Below are 18093 nucleotides of genomic sequence, written 5' to 3' on the forward strand. Positions count from 1 at the left end.
CTACAAACAAACCCTCTTGAAACTCTGTTCTGTATTAGACGAATAACGTTAAAGTAACATCAGAGATTAAATGTGAAGGCTCAGCCTTTGGTTCACTCTCACAGGCTATCAGGATGAATTTCAGGTCCAAGGTTTTGCTTTGTAGTTTGGAGAATCAACAAGTCAGTTTTTCACCTGATCTTCAGCGGAAACATGATAGTTGACAGGAGCAGCCAGAATCAGAAGAGTAGTTGCTGGTTGATCTGAACAGAGTGTGATAAGACAGACTGAGTGGTTAGAGGTTGACTGAGACACTGGGGGTTCAAGGCAGGTGGGGGTTGAAGTTGATCTGTACAGCATGCTACAAGGCAGGAAACCTGCCATCTATATAAGATGGTTTTGATTGGGTCTCAAGAGTGGCACAGCGGTTTAAGGCACTGATCAGTGCTAGAGGCGTCACTACAGATCTGGGTTCGATCCCAGGCTGTGTCGCAGCTGGCCACGACCGGGAGACCCATGAGCCGGCGCACAATTGGCCCCAGCATCGTCCGGGTTAGGGGAGGGTTTGGGCGGTTGGGATGTCCTTATCCTTAAGCGAGCAGTGTGTCAAGAAGCAGTGCGGTTTGGCGGTGTCGTGTTTCGGAGGACGTATGGCTCTCGACCTTCGCCTCTCCCGAGTCCGTATGAGAGTGATGGGACAAAACTGTAACTATCAATTGGATATCACAAAATTGGGGTGAAAAAGGTGTAAAAAGTACAACAACAACAAAAAATACTAAAACTAAAGATGGTCTTGATTTGCGACTTAACATTTACGAGACTCCCAAGTGAAGTCCTTAGAGCTCTACTGGGTAGATTTGGTCAGGCAGGCGACAGGGGGTTACCGTTTCTCTTTCAATCCCTACTTAGAATAGAATATGAATGACTATGTATATATGAATAGTGTGTAAATAGTATTTGTGTTGTCTCTTGGTGTCTTTCCAATATATGAACCTTATTTTATTTATTTTCTTATAATAAATGTTTATCAAAAATATAAACATCTGTACTTCGTCATGTATTTGTACGTAAAGTTTGTATATGAAAACTATTTCAAAGATGCATACTTTCAGTTTTTTTTAACTCACTTCATTTGCGCAAAAGAGGGAAGCTCTCGCTGCTGGTGCTAGCACACAAACAGATCAAATACACAGCTGGAACTCAGATTAAGTTGATGACATCTCCTAATAATTCAAAAGATTGTTCAGAAAAACAGGTGTTTTAATCGGCATATACTTACTTCGATTATGACCTTACGCTGATTAAGCTAAGCGGAGTAAGGTGTTTACATGACTGATGTCATACTCGGCCTACTGCCATAATCAGTTTCATGTTGAATTATTAGCGTGCATGAAACGTACTGATAGCCTACAGCAGGAGCCTGAATGAGTGAGTTAGAGAGCGGGACAGACAGTCAGGGAGGGAGAGACAAGAGGAGCTCCATTGTGTGGAATTTGCTGCAGTCAGTCTTTGTGAGGCGTTCAGTCTCTGCAGCATTATGGAATGCAAAGCCAGAAAATCCGCAACGCTTTGCTCATTTGCACAGGGAGATTGTGCCGAAGATAGTTGTTGAAAGGAACCCTGCTGGCCTCTCTCTTCCTGTGACTGTCCTATAGGGGGTGGAGAGGGCGCGGGGGGGACGGGGGGCAGCTTGGCTGCTGAATTCTAATGTTGTTCAAGTCTTTTTGCAGCATTTCTCTAAAAAGAGCATTGTCATAGCGTTATTACAGCATTGTTCCACCAAGGATGTCTCCTAAAAGTTAGATTCTCCCCTTGTGGCTTGTTTAGGAGCTTTTATGCATGTACAGGAGGGGCTGTGTGTGCATAGTTGCAAATCAAGCATATCAATACTTTGCAGGCATGTTGTCAGTTGATGGTCTCATTGGAGGGAAATTGTCTGGTGCTGAAGTGGATTGCTTTTTTATGCCCTCATAATGAACCTTTATAATGCTTGATAAGATCTTTGTGACTGTTGGTAAGATAGATTCCTGGATGAAGACATTAAAGGATGTCAGAGAAGACGACGCAATACCCTGATAGGGAAAAGTGAATGGGGAATCCCTTTATTTCAAATGTCATCCCTGATTATGATCTCAGTCACGTCTCCTGTGTCTTTCTGTGCTGCTACACTGCCTGTGAAAGCTTTCTCTATTGAATGTCTGAGAAGCAGTCCAGGCTGTTGAATTGGCAATGGCCCTCAGGTCCTGTCGGTGCTCTGTCCAACTCCTTCAGGCTCTGTGGGATTCTACACTGCAGGATGCACACAGAGACGTATTAAAGAAAAGCTCCAACCATGTTTGGAGATTGAGATGGCCTTGTTCTTCGAGGTGGGGAGACTGCCATGTTCTTGTTTAACAATGTATGAGTCACGCACGCCCAGAGAGAGTCCTTGGCTGTCCAAGTTGGGCATGTGTTAGAAAGCTAAACAATCCCCTGACTGAGTGAGAGAGAGAGAGAGAGAGAGAGAGAGAGAGAGAGAGAGAGAGAGCGAGAGAGAGGTGTATGTGAGAGGTCTTTGGAGGTGGGGCAGAGAGAGAGAGACTTGGATTTTTCTGCAAGGACATACAGTTATTGGTGAAACTAAAAGAATCATGCAGCGCCAAAGCGCTGTGGACTTGTTACTGTAACACTATGGAGTCTAGCTGAATGTTTAGCTTATCTTGGTTTACAGGGAGTGTGTGTGGAGCGCTTCAAGTTCCTCGGTGTCCATATCACCATATCACTATCACATATCATGGTGCAAACACACCCACACAGTCATGAAGAAGGCACAATAACGCCTCTTCCCCCCTCAGCAGGCTGAAAAGATTTGGCATGGGTCCTCAGATCCTCAAAAAGTTCTACAGCTGCATCATTGTGAGTATTTTGACTGGCTACATCACCACTGGTATGGCAGTTGCTTGACATCCGACTGTAAGGCGCTACAGAGGGTAGTGCATACCAGAGGAGGCTGTTGGGGGAAGCTATAGGAGGACAGGCTAATGGTAATAATTGGAATGTAATAAATGTAATGGTATCAAACATACAGTACCAGTCAAAAGTTTGGACACACCTCCTTATTCTAGAGTTTTTCTTTATTTTTTACTATTTTCTACATTGTAGAATAATAGTGAATTATTCTAAACTATGAAATAACATGGAATAATGTAGAAACCAAAAAAGTGTTAAACACATCAAAATATATTTTAGATTTTAGATTCTTCAAAGTTGCCACCCTTTGCCTTGATAACAGCTTTGCACACTCTTGGCATTCTCCCAACCAGCTTCACCTGGAATGCATTTCCAACAGTCCTGAATGAGTTCCCACATATGCTGAGCACTTGTTGGCTGCTTTTCCTTCACTCTGCGGTCCAACTCATCTGAAACATCTCAATTGGGTTGAGGTTAGGTGATTGTGGAGGCCAGGTCATCTGATGCAGCACTCCATCACTCTCCTTCTTGGTCAAATAGCCCTTACACAGCCTGTTGAAAAACAAATGATAGTCCCACTAAGCGCAAACCAGATAGGATGGCGTGTCACTGCAGTATGCTGTGGTAGCTATGCTGGTTAAGTGTGCCTTGAATTCTAAATAAATCACATAGGGTGTCACCAGCAAAGCACCCCCACACCATCACACAATCCTCCATGCTTCACGGTGGGAATCACACATGCGGAGATCATCCGTCCACCTACTCTGCGTCTCACAAAGACGGCGGTTGGAACCAAAAATCTCACATTTGGACTCATCAGACCAAAGGACAGATTTCCACTCGTCTAATGTCCATTGCTTGTGTTTCTTAGCCCAAGCAATTATCTTCTTCTTATTGGTGTCCTTTAGTAGTGGTTTCTTTGCAGAAATTCGACTTTGAAGGCCTGATTCTCGCAGTGTCCTATGAAAAGATGATGTTGAGATGTGTCTGTTACTTGAACTCTGTGAAGCATTTATTTGGGCAGCAATTTCTGAGGCTGGTAACTCTAATGAACTTATCATTCAGCAGAGGTAACTCTGGGTCTTCCTTTCCTGTGGTGGTCCTAATCAAAGCCAGTTTTATCATAGCACTTTTTGCGACTGCACTTGAAGAAACGTTGAAAGTTTTTGACATTTTCAGGGTTGACTGACTTTCACGTCTTAAAGTAATGATGGACTGTCATTTCTCTTTGCTTATTCGAGCTGTTCTTGCCATAATATGGGCTATCTTCTGTATATCACCAGTACCTTGTCACAACACAACTGATTGGCTCAAACGCATTAAGAAGGAAATAAATTCCATAAATTAACTTTAAACAAGGCACACCTGTTAATTTAAATGCATTCCAGGTGACTACCTCATGAAGCTGGTTGAGAGAATGCCAAGATTGTGCAAAGCTGTCATCAAGGCAAAGGGTGGCTACTTTGAAGAATCTCAAATATAAAATATATTTTGATTTGTTTAACACTTTTTTGGTTGCTACATGATTCCATTTGTGTTATTTCATAGTTGTGATGTCTTCACTATTATTCTACAATGTAGAAAATAGTAAAAATAAAGAAAAACCCTTGAATGACTAGGTTGGTCCAAACTTTTCACTGGTTCTGTATAAATCTCAACCTGATTTTCGAAGGATTTCTACTACCAAAGATTCTTATTTCCGAGCTAACAAACAGAAACCTGAAAAAAACACTTTCCAACCTGGAACTGAGTGAGTAATGTTTAGTCTGAAGCTACTTTTAAAGCCATGAAGAAAAGTACATTACAATGATATATTTTACTTTATATGGAATGAATGCTAAGTTAAGGCTACCAAGCTTGCTAGTAAAGAACATATCTGACTGCAACTTCAATTAGCACTGAGGTGTGAAGTGAGAGGTATCAAAGCCCTTGAGCCCATCAATGGCAGGAGCATTTCACAGCCTATCCCACCAAATGTAGAGGCCTTGGAAGCCCTCACCCGCTGTTCAGAGGTCATTACAATACAGTATCCTCTGCATGTAAAAAATTATATGGCACAAAATGAATACAAATAGAAGCTCCTTATGGATAATCAAAATACACATTTTGCTGACTATTATAGAAATTGGAACATAAGCAACTTAATCTTCCACACAGACCATCCCCTGGCATGGCGCAGTGCTTTACTAACACTGCGGGGTGTTAGCAATGGGTGGAAACTCAGGATATTAGACAATGAGGACTGAGTCAGCCAATGTCAACCTGTACAAGTCTGGAACATTAATGGTGCTGGGCAACCCCAAACAGTTTCAGCTGGACATTCGCATAATCAAAGAGATAGCTTAGCAGGATAAGCTCTCTTGAGAAAGATACCCTCACCCCGAGCGTGTCAGATCAGACCTCTTCATTATACAACCCCACAAGCGGAAAGAGCAACCTCCTAGCACAGAGTACTACTCCCTCATTGAAATGAAGGATAAATTCACCCAGCTGGAGGTAAGGCAAGAGAACAGCAGGTGAACACACTCCAGTCAGCACACTCCAGTCAGCTCAACAACACTCCCTCATCTACACCTGGAGAGCTGGAGGTAGAGAGAGACATATCTGCACTCTGGACTGTGGACTGTGGTGAGACAACATCAACAGGAGAAGAGCAGGAGCAGGAGAAGAACAGAGCACTAGAGAAGACAGGCTATGTGCACGCTTCCCACAAAATGAGGTGGAAACTGAGCTGCACTTCCTAATCTCTTGCCAAATGTATGACCATACTAGAGACACATATTTCCCTCAGATTACACAGATCCACAAAGAATTCGAAAACAAACCCAATTTTTATAAACTCCCATATCTATTGGGTGAAATACCACAGTGTGGCATCACAGCAGCAAGATTTGTGACCTGTTGTAAATACAACCCATATTTATGTTTATTTATTTTCTCTTTTGTACTTTAACTATTGGCACATAATATGACATTTGAAATGTCTTTATTCTTTTGGACCTTTTGTGAGTGTAATGTTTACTGTTAATTAAATTGAAATTGAATTGAGAGTGAGCGAGAGAGACAGAGAGAGGGAGAGAGAGAGAGGGGAGGGGGAGGGGTCCACACATGGCACTCAGATGCTAGAGCTGGAACTGAAGCTGTAGATGTCCCAGCCATTCCCTTAGTGCCTCACAGATTAGGGTTTGCATTGCACAGGCTACAGAGCCTTTTTGCAAGTTTACTTTTGCGTGTGGATTGCCAACGACCTTGCTAAGTGGAACTGTACTCATGCAGCCATGATGCCTGCCGTTCTACCCCACCCATAGCCAGGCCTTTCCACACTGACAGAGAAAATGGGTTTTGAGCGGGAAAGCGTTGGTGGTAATCACGGCCGTCCCTTGTTATCAAGCCCAGGGCTCTTATCGGCCATTTGCTCATTTCCGCTGTGGAATGGTTGAGTCTGGATGGGCAGCCAACCAACAAGAAGTAAGAGCATTGAGCAGCATCCTGTTTCCAAGTGTTGTCGCCATGTACATTGTGTCATCTCTTGTCTCCAGTCCTCTCCAACAGTGTGTTGACTCTATGCAGCACATGTGGCAAGGCATACATGATCTCACAATATGTATTTTGAAGTTCCAAAGGCAGTAAGGCAGATATAGTAAAGTAATAGCTTTTAACATTAATGTATGACTGATCGAAGTCCTTAGTCACTAAGAACCCTAGACAAAGGTATCACAGTTCTAACATGTACTACACACCAAAGGGGGTTAAAGATATCACAGTTCTAACATGTACTACACGCCGAAGGGGGTTAAAGATATCACAGTTCTAACATGTACTACACACCGAAGGGGGTTAAAGATATTACAGTTCTAACATGTACTACACGCCGAAGGGGGTTAAAGATATCACAGTTCTAACATGTACTACACGCCGAAGGGGGTTAAAGATATTACAGTTCTAACATGTACTACACGCCGAAGGGGGTTAAAGATATCACAGTTCTAACATGTACTACACGCCGAAGGGGGTTAAAGATATCACAGTTCTAACATGTACTACACACCGAAGGGGGTTAAAGATATTACAGTTCTAACATTTACTACACGCCGAAGGGGGTTAAACATATTACAGTTCTAACATGTACTACACGCCGAAGGGGGTTAAAGATATTACAGTTCTAACATGTACTACACGCCGAAGGGGGTTAAACATATTACAGTTCTAACATTGTACTACATGCCGAAAGGGGTTAGGATTTTCTTCCTGTGATATGTTTTTCCATAATTCTTTCACATGTGCTCTTGAGGGCTACAGGTGCTGAGCCAAGTTTTATATCCGCTTGAGTTCAAGTGCTGTGGTCTCTGTATATGTTCTACAGGAGGATTAGGATGGCCTATTCCACTCCATAAGGCCTCAGTCAGTAGCACTAAATCTCTGAATCCTCAACAGTGTGGTAGGAATCTGAAGGAATGTTTCATCTGTCGATGACCATTCATCACTGACGAGAGATAGGACAAAATGTCCCGCTTATGTGACAAGTTAAACTTCATCCTCACTGCCCCAAGCACTGTATAGCTTTCACAGATCAGAGATTACTTAGAGAAAATGGAGGAAGGATGGGTTAAATGCGGAAGACACATTTCAGTTGAAGGCATTCAGTTGTACAACTGACTAGGTATCCCCCTTTCCCCAATCATTGGTTTTGGTTACATTTTAAAGTGAAAATTGTAATCTCAGTATTACTCTGTTACTGTGGAATTGCCCTCCTCTATCTGACATGGTAAACTAATTTACCACTGCGATCACAATACCATATTGTTCGCCGGTTGTTAACCATAGTCCCCAAAACAACTGGTGGCTATTTGAGAAAGGATATTTTCTGCCATTAATGTAAGAAGAATTGCAGGCCTACTAGTGAATATGAGTGATTGCAGGACTGCTGTTTAGATTCTACTGTAGGTACCTTCGGTTCGTTTATGGCCGTATCTGGCCTGATTGGGGTTTCTTTATGTGATCCACTACATTGGGAAACACAGTCCATACTACTACACAGTTAGGATATGGACACTTTAGGGGACAAGTGCTTCTGTTAAAACTTCTCTGGGATATGTGCGACGCTAGCGTCCCACCTCGATAACAGCCAGTGAAATTGCAGGGCGCCAAATTCAAAACAACAGAAATCTCATAATTAAAATTCCTCAAACATACAAGTATTATACATCATTTTAAAGCTTAACTTCTTGTTAATCCAGCCACAGTGTCTGATTTCAAAAAGGTTTTACGGCGAAAGCATACCATATGATTATGTTAGGTCAGCGCCTAGTCACAAAAAAACATACAGCCATTTTCCAGCCAAAGAGAGGAGTCACAAAAAGCAGAAATAGAGATAAAATGAATCACTAACCTTTGATGATCTTCCTCAGATGGCACTCATAGGACTTCATGTTATACAATACATGTATGTTTTGTTCGATAAAGTTCATATTTATATCCAAAACTCTCAGTTTACATTGGCACATTATGTTCAGTAATGTTTTGCCTCTAAAACATCCAGTGATTTTGCAGGGAGCCACAACAATTTACAGAAATACTCATCATAAACGTTGATATAGGATACAGGTATTTTACATAGAATTAAAGATGCACTTTCTCCTTAATGCAACCGCTGTGTCAGATTTCAAAAAAGCTTTACGGCAAAAGCACACCATGCGATAATCTGAGTACAGCGCTCAGGCACCAAAACAAGCCATACAGATACCCGTCATGTTGTGGAGTCAACAAAAGTCAGAAATAGCATTATAAATATTCACTTACCTTTGATGATCTTCATCGGAATGCACTCCCAGGAATCTCAGTTCCACAATAAATGTTTGTTTTGTTTCGATAAAGTCCATATTTATGTCCAAATACCTCTTTTTTGTTCACGCGTTCAGTTCACTATTCCAAATGCAGAAGGCGCATGCACTAAGTCCAGACGAAAAGTCTAAAAAGTGGCATTACAGTTTGTAGAAACATGTCAAACGATGTATAGAATCAATCTTTAGGATGTTTTTATCATAAATCTTCAATAATATTCCAACCGGACAATTCCTTTGTTTTTAGAAATGAAAAGGAACTCAGCTCGCTCTCACGGCTGTGCGCGTGACTGAGCTCATGGCATTTTTCCAGACACCTGGTTGAAACAGTTCTTATTCTCTCCCCATTCACAGTAGAAGCATGAAACAATGTTCTAAAGACTGTTGACATCTAGTGGAAGCCTTAGGAAGTGCAATATGACTGTATATTGGATAGGCAATCACTTGAAAAACTACAAACCTCAGATTTCCCACTTCCTGGTTGGATTTTTTCAGGTTTTTGCCTGCCATATGAGTTCTGTTATACTCACAGACATCATTCAAACAGTTTTAGAAACTGCTGACTGTTTTCTATCCAAATCTAATAATATGCATATCCTAGCTTCTGGGCCTGAGTAGCAGTCAGTTTACTCTGGGCACCTTATTCATCGAAGCTACTCAGTACTGCCCCCAGATCCCAAAGAAGTTCACAAAGGCTTCATTCATCCAACACAATCAATAGTTGGTGTAGTCTGGTGAAAGGCTAATTCTGTGGAATATTAGGCCTACCTGATCATGATATGTGGGTGTAGTCTGGTGAAAGGCTAGTTCTGTGGGATATTAGGTCTACCTGATCGTGATATGTGGGTGTAGTCTGGTGAAAGGCTAGTTCTGTGGAATATTATGCCTACCTGATCATGATATGTGGGTGTAGTCTGGTGAAAGGCTAATTCTGTGGAATATTAGGCCTACCTGATCGTGATATGCGGGTGTAGTCTGGTGAAAGGCTAGTTCTGTGGGATATTAGGCCTACCTGATCGTGATATGCGGGTGTAGTCTGGTGAAAGGCTAGTTCTGTGGGATATTAGGCCTACCTGATCGTGATATGTGGGTGTAGTCTGGTGAAAGGCTAGTTTTGTGGGATATTAGGCCTACCTGATCGTGATATGTGGGTGTAGTTTGGTGAAAGGCTAGTTCTGTGGGATATTAGGCCTACCTGATCGTGATATGTGGGTGTAGTCTGGTGAAAGGCTAGTTTTGTGGGATATTAGGCCTACCTGATCGTGATATGTGGGTGTAGTCTGGTGAAAGGCTAGTTCTGTGGGATATTAGGCCTACCTGATCGTGATATGTGGGTGTAGTCTGGTGAAAGGCTAGTTCTGTGGGATATTAGGCCTACCTGATCGTGATATGTGGGTGTAGTCTGGTGAAAGACTAGTTCTGTGGGATATTAGGCCTACCTGATCGTGATATGTTGGTGTAGTCTGGTGAAAGGCTGGTTCTGTGGGATATTAGGCCTACCTGATCGTGATATGTGGGTGTAGTCTGGTGAAAGACTAGTTCTGTGGGATATTAGGCCTACCTGATCGTGATATGTTGGTGTAGTCTGGTGAAAGGCTAGTTCTGTGGGATATTAGGCCTACCTGATCGTGATATGTGGGTGTAGTCTGGTGAAAGGCTAGTTCTGTGGGATATTAGGCCTACCTGATCGTGATATGTGGGTGTAGTCTGGTGAAAGGCTAGTTCTGTGGGATATTAGGCCTACCTGATCGTGATATGTGGGTGTAGTCTGGTGAAAGGCTAGTTCTGTGGGATATTAGGCCTACCTGATCGTGATATGTGGGTGTAGTCTGGTGAAAGACTAGTTCTGTGGGATATTAGGCCTACCTGATCGTGATATGTTGGTGTAGTCTGGTGAAAGGCTAGTTCTGTGGGATATTAGGCCTACCTGATCGTGATATGTGGGTGTAGTCTGGTGAAAGGCTAGTTCTGTGGGATATTAGGCCTACCTGATCTGAGACCAAGAGCCATAAATGCTCCCTCTGTATTTCAGCCCTGACCTATTTTTGCCCTTCCTTTTTTCCCATAAATACATACGACTTGAGAATGTCATTGTATGCATACTGTAGATACAGAACCCTAGACAGGCTGATGTCATAGCCCCTTTCACACCAGCTAAAATGGCGGACCTATTAGGATGTCAGATAAAACTGGAATTCCCATCTCCGGTTTTATATCTATGGTTGTATGTCTAACGGTTTTGGAAAGCTTTGGAGTAGGTACTGTAAACTTTAGGGATTATCATCCAAGTGCTTGGAATAGATCATGTGTGCTTGATGGATAGGTACACTTTGCCATTTATTTGAACTTTCACAACTTTCTTGTTTACCTCTACATAAGTCTTTCAGGGCATTCCATCAGTCTTTTCTCCCAAACACTTTTCAGCAGCCTTCCTTCATCTGGTTCTAGTGTCTTGTTCTTCTAACTTTTTCCAGCCCCCAGAGCCCACTGTGCCTTCCTCTCCTCCCCCTTCTTCTCCCTCCTTCCCTGGGCCTGGAGGAGTGGGGGCAGCCCCTGTTCCAGCATGCCTTGGCAAAGCTCTTCACTCCCTGACTCCCAGGATTTATTTATTTATTTTATTTTATTTAACCTTTATTTAACTAGGCAATTAATAACAAATTCTTATTTACAATTACAGCCTACCAGAAGGCGAAAGGCCTCCTGCGGAGACGGGAGCTGGGATTAAAAATTAAAAATAAAATAAAAATATAGGACAAAACACACATCACGACAAGAGAGACACCACAACACTACATAAAGAGAGACCTAAGACAACAACATAGCATGGCAGCCACACATGAAAACACAGCATGGTAGCAACACATCATGACAACAACATGGTAGCAACACAACATGGCAGCAGCACAACATGGTACGAACATTATTGGGCACAGACAACAGCACAAAGGGCAAGAAGGTAGAGACAACAACACATCACGCAAAGCAGAACAACTGTCAGTAAGAGTGTCCATGAGTCTTTGAATGAAGAGATGGGTCTCCCCTTCAGGGCACACAACTTCACCAACAGTTATCTTCCATCTATAAACACCAGCTTCGTGCTACAGTGTGAATTCATAGAATGGAAAAATATTTTTCACCCTCAGTTTCTACTGCGTCTGTTGTATTTTGTCAGGAAGGAGAGTACAGCTGTTGAAAAGTACAGCTGTTTGGAAACATTAGAAATGTGTCCTTTTGTCATTATTGCTTTGGGTTTGATGTGGTCCGTTATGCTTGCATTTCTTATTCTATGGAGTTTGAAATATGACTAAAAGAACACAATAGACACAGAAATAAGTTGCCACTAAATTCTCAAGTTGCCAAATAAAACAATGTTATGTAACTTGACTTCTGTTGAGGTTGGGGCCTGTAGATGGTAGGATATCAGAGCAGTGTTTCTGATATTGATACAGACAGTGAATGGTGCTCAGCTGGCTTCCTGCTCTTCCTGCTATAACCAGTGGTGCACTCAGACTTTGTTGAAGCTCCTATATGAAGGGATGTGAGTATATGAAAAGCTGGGCTCTATAGTTGGATCCACATGCAGGGGTTTTACAGAGTGAGTGAACAATAAACATTTCACGGGCAATGAAATCAGGTGGCTTTGTTTTTTGGCTGACATTTTCACAGAAACATGAGAAAGGAAGACATTCTGGAATGTCCAGTTTTTATGATTTGGCCCTCGGTGACTGTTGTGCATGTGGTAACTAGGCAACATTAATACAAAGCAAACACAGACCAGAAAGTTAATAAGAACCCATGTTCCAGATGGAATTCACAGCGCTGAAAAGTAGACTGTCATAGAGAACACCACGTCAACAAAGGTGAGAGAATAGACATGGATCACACATCTTTACTGACATAGCAGAAATACAGTTTGAATTCTTCAAATCCTTTATCAGCGTATTCTATCCCAAACCCTTGACTTTACTCCCAGTTACCCACTCAGCAACACTTAGAGGAATCATCATTGGAATCACTTGACAGTGTCTGGCCAAAGTCTAACTGTGTTAGCAGAGCCTGGGGGCGTATTGTGTCCTGGAGTCAGTCAGTGAATGTTAAGGTCAGTCCAGAGTAGCTGATGAGAGTGAATTCTATTATTTATAGTTGAATCTGGGTAGCAGGGTGGTTGATCTAGGATTCCCTCTCCTAACCATTGAGATAAAGCCTATCTGTGTTGTGACTCCAACACTGTCTTGTCTTGACATTGTTAGTGTGGCTGGACTATGTCTCCTAGTTTTCTCAGCAAGCCATGTTGAGTCAGAGGCTTGCAGACTGTAGTTGTTATGGTCTTTGTTGTTGGCCTTTACAGCGAGGCTATCTGCTCTTTGTTGAAGGTCAAATGACTTAGAGGCTAAGTTCCACAAGCGTAACTTCATTGTTTAGAAATGTTCACATTTCAGTGAATTAGATGACGTGCGTTTAGCTCTAAATTCCACAGTATTTTAGTTAGGTGTTATAGACCTATCTTGATGTCATTTGTCATAATGGGCGTGAGTGGTTAATGGCATGACATGATATCGTCACTAAGCCTTTACAATGAGAGGTTCAAGTAAAGTGATAAGCTACTAAACTCCCTCATCTCTCTTAATTGTTAGCTTTAGGGCAAATGTTAAGTAAACCTATCCTATGTGCCACTGGTTAAAGCTTGATAAATGGCATTCCTGTGATATGAATAATGTGGCTATTAGTCGTCCTTTATAATGAAAAGTGATTCCTAAGAGATTCCTAAGTGATTTGGATACGTATGTGTGTACGGTGTACTATACTCTTTGTACCAGCCTGTTTCCTCATAGACATTATCCAGTAAAATTTTTTGTTATGGTAATGATTGGTTTGACAGACTCGATTGCCCCGGTGTTGTTAATGACTGTGTTCTTCCTGTTTTTCCCTTCATAGAGACCTGAGGTTCAACAAAATCAAGGACTTGCAGCCCGGCTCCTTCAGACGGCTAAAGAACCTCAACACACTGTAAGTCTCCCTCCTCTCCTCCCTTCTTCCTCCTTCCTCCCTCCTCCGTCTTTCCCCTACATACTCAGCAATTGAAGAGATTGTAATTGAATTGGTCTTGGAGAACTGTTTAAACTGAGCGTTGAAATATACACTAATGCAATCGGCACTCATCAGGAGTCGACTACTCCTGTAAGCCCCATCTGTTCCCAGAAGCACCCAGTTCTCTTTGTCTATCTTTTGTCCCAAGACTCGGAAACACGTCACAGCATTAGTTTCCCCTGGAAAGTCCTGCAATCCTGCGTACAGTCAGTCAGTCAGTCAGTCAGTCCACAAACACGGACACCGAGTGGCAAATTCTTGCTCTCTATTCTGCTGTGGTTTCACACATGTAGGTTACCTCATAATCTGGTAGGAATGTATTTTTCCCCTTCAATCTCCCAGCCATCTATCATGTGTCAGCCCTGCCAGCCTGCTAGTCTACAGCCAGCCATGTGGCAGGAATCAGCCAATAAGCCTAGTGCCTCAGAATATGAAGGGTAGGGAAGGTAATGTCAAAGCAGAGAAAGCTCAGATGAGATTTTCCTACAGTAGCAGACCACCTGCTAGACATGTAGTCTGTGGAGTTCCATTTTTCATGGAGAACTCTTCATGGCTTTAACCTCTGTCTCACAGACTGAAGAATAGCATAGTGTCTGAAGCCTGCTGGGAGACAGTTCAATATTAGTGTCTCAGGCAGACAGAAATAGATGTCTGGCTCTTATGTGAAGGAAAGACTGCAGCTAGGGGCCTGCTGCCTGTCTTTTTCTGCTTCGGCCTCTGACAGACTGTACCTACACTTAGAAAAAAGGGTTCCAAGATGGTTATTTGGCTGTCCCCCAAGGATAACTCTTTTTGCTTCCAAGTAGAACCCTTTTGGTTCCAGGTAGAACCATTTTGGGTTCCATGTCAGACCCTCTGTAGAAAGGCCAAATGTTTTCAGAAAAAAAGAGCTAGGTGAGGACTTAGGAGACATGTTTTGCCCAAGTAATGTTCTGCTTATACATATCATATTATTTTCCAAAACGTATTTCTCTGCATTAATGCCAGTTTCTAGGGCATTGAGTTAAGGGATCACCAACTCAAGATTTTGTTATGTTGCAGAAAGTCTATGACAGCCATTCTTGATCCTTGTCCAGATTATACCCCATAGACCTGAAAGCCATTAGAAATGCAAAACAAATTGTGACAGTGTGTAGGAATCAAACCAGATGCTTCATAGAATAGCTACAGTGTAGTGAGGCAAGGATGAAGGATCTCACATATAGTATATACTCTGAAAGTTGAACTGTGTTTAGACTGGCATTGGCCTAGCATTAGATCATGACACAGCAATATGCCAGCATGGACCACTTTAAAGTTAAAGTTAAAGATTCAATTTGTATAAGTGTAATAGTCCACTGGGAGGTCTTTGTTAATGGTCGTTCTCTTGACTTTACAGCCTCCTCAACAACAACCACGTTAGACGGATCCCCAGAGGAGCCTTTGAAGACCTGGAAAACCTCAAATATCTGTGAGTTGTTATGCCTTTATGTCAATGTTATTCTCTTCTGGATGTCAAGTCACATATGGATTGGTTTCATTGAAACAGTGATATTTTGCTCGGACAGGCTCAATAGGCAAACGGTTGTTGTTCAAGTTTCACTCTTCGCCTTGTCTGCTAATGATAAAGCATGGCAAAACCTGTCTCGGGCTTGTGTCTGGAAACAAAACACAAACACACTCTGTGGCTATAAACTGGACATTGCTAGACTGCTTAGTCAGAACAGAAAAAAGTATCTTAGTGTGGTACAGGAAATAAAGTAAGACAAAAAAAGAACCCCATTATCTAATCCAGTGAATTTATCTGTCTGCGCGTGGTGACCTGAAGGCAATGAGGAGACCAGAGGTAGGCTTGAGCAGCAGGCAGGCAGCACGTAGCCTTGGGTTGCTGCAGTATGGTTTAGTCCTTGTGTTTGTGAGTCACTGCCTATTATAACCCCAGCGCCTGTCAGTTGTGGTGACAGGCAGCTATGTCTGTGTTTACATTCACATACGGTACATATGTCTGAAATGTCTGGCTCTCTAGTCTCCCCATCTACTCAGTCTCATATACCCCCTGCATTCCCCTCAATGAACCTTCTCCTCTCCTCCTCTACTTGGCCCTGGGTTAGACAACTCAGACCTGCAGCTCACCAGGCTGACTTTTTTGGTTGGCTGTTCTGTACATCACTTCTTTGTCTTTACTCATACCTGATGATGGATACATTCATGAGAATAACTTGAGACAGACTAATGAGGTCAGGGCCTACTTTGGTGTGTGTATTGTAGATACTTACATTTAAAATACTGTAGAATGCATGCATAGCATGTCCGAAACTACCATCGGTACCATCTGTTTTGTAAAGTCATTTTTTGTAGATAATATGATGGTCACAGTACTGCTTAGTCACCTCAAACATGTCAGACAAACAATGTTTCTGATGCTAGCTCGTCAACTACCGTAGAGGAGGAGGGGAAAGCTGGGGATATGTCTGTCACACACACACATACCCACACATATACACACACACACACATACCCACACATATACACACACACACATACCCACACATATACACACACACATACCCACACATATACACACACACACACATACCCACACATATACACACACACACACACACACACACACACACATACCCACACATATACACACACACACACCTACCCACACATATACACACACACACATACCCACACATATACACACACACACATACCCACACACATACCCACACATATATACACACACACATACCCACACATATACACACACACACATACCCACACATATACACACACACACATACCCACACATATACACACACACACACACATACCCACACATATACACACACACATACCCACACATATACACACACATATACCCACACATATACACACACACACATACCCACACATACACACACACACACATCCCTCTCCTCTCTGCATGCTGTAGTGTGTGTGACTCCCGTGACTTTTGACTACTTTTAATTAGAAGGCCCTGTCCCCTTTAACCAGAGTTAATCTGAGGCCAGCACACTGATCCAGCCCCTGTATCAGCCCTTCAGCCCTGCCCCTCTCACCCTGCACCCATTTCCTGGGAGATTGCTCCTCTTCCCCCCCGGCCCTCTCACCCTGCACCCATTTCCTGGGAGATTGTTCCTCTCCCCCCCTGCCCCTCTCATCCTGCACCCATTTCCTGGGAGATTGTTCCTCTTCCCCCCCACCCCTCTCACCCTGCACCCATTTCCTGGGAGATTGTTCCTCTTCCCCCCCGCCCCTCTCACCCTGCACCCATTTCCTGGGAGATTGTTCCTCTTCCCCCCCTGCCCCTCTCATCCTGCACCCATTTCCTGGGAGATTGCTCCTCTTCTCCCCCGCCCCTCTCACCCTGCACCCATTTCCTGGGAGATTGTTCCTCTTCCCCCCCTGCCCCTCTCATCTTGCACCCATATCCTGGGGGATTGTCCCTCTTCCCCCCCGGCCCCTCTCACCCTGCACCCATTTCCTGGGAGATTGTTCCTCTTCCCCCCCTGCCCCTCTCATCCTGCACCCATATCCTGGGGGATTGTCCCTCTTCCCCCCCGGCCCCTCTCACCCTGCACCCATATCCTGGGGGATTGTCCCTCTTCCCCCCCCGCCCCTCTCACCCTGCACCTATAGCCTGAGTGATTGTCCCTCTATGCCCCTGGCCCCTCTCACCCTGCCCTTATAACCTGGGAGATAGTACCTCTTTCGCTTGGCCCCTAGTAAAGCCCCCTCCACTGTATGACCTGACAGAAGTCTGTACAGCCCCATTAAGGGTCAGCTCTCGGTCAAAGGGTCTAGTGTTACTGGAATATGGTTCATGGTAATGATGACTAATGCAATAAGTATTTTTCTGACCATCTGACTTGATCGAGAAGTAGGTAGTCTTGGCTTGTGCCAGCCGGAACGGCTCATAGGAGCAGGAGCCTATCTCCTATTACTGTAGCGTGAGGCAACTTGATGTACAAGTACACCCCCTAGAAAGACACTAGTCTATCGCACCGCCTTTCCCCCAATCTCATATGTGATCTTTAGGCTATAGCCTAACCAGGGCTCTGAGTTTCTTCACATGGTCAGGAGGTACTCAGGGCCCTACTTATCTCCTACTTATCTCTTATCTAAATCCACATCTCCTGTTGTGGTTTGTTGTGGTTTCTGTTGCTGTTGTTTTTGTTCTGTGGAGCTCTGATTGAGTTTTAGGCTGGCATTTTGTCAGGTTGCATAG

At 43.3% G+C, this 18093-nt stretch overlaps 1 protein-coding gene across 1 annotated transcript in view; it reads left to right on the forward strand.

The window, feature by feature from the left end:
• LOC115172777 (peroxidasin) overlaps positions 1 to 18093 on the forward strand; it is an 85537-nt gene that overhangs the window by 6659 nt on the left and 60785 nt on the right. The window contains exons 2-3 of the mRNA XM_029730520.1: positions 13704 to 13775; positions 15235 to 15306. Coding sequence (XP_029586380.1) covers positions 13704 to 13775; positions 15235 to 15306 — 144 coding nt within the window. The remainder of the gene's footprint in view (positions 1 to 13703; positions 13776 to 15234; positions 15307 to 18093) is intronic.

This window comes from Salmo trutta, chromosome 33 (genome assembly GCF_901001165.1).
Source record: "Salmo trutta chromosome 33, fSalTru1.1, whole genome shotgun sequence".
NCBI lineage: Eukaryota > Metazoa > Chordata > Actinopteri > Salmoniformes > Salmonidae > Salmo > Salmo trutta.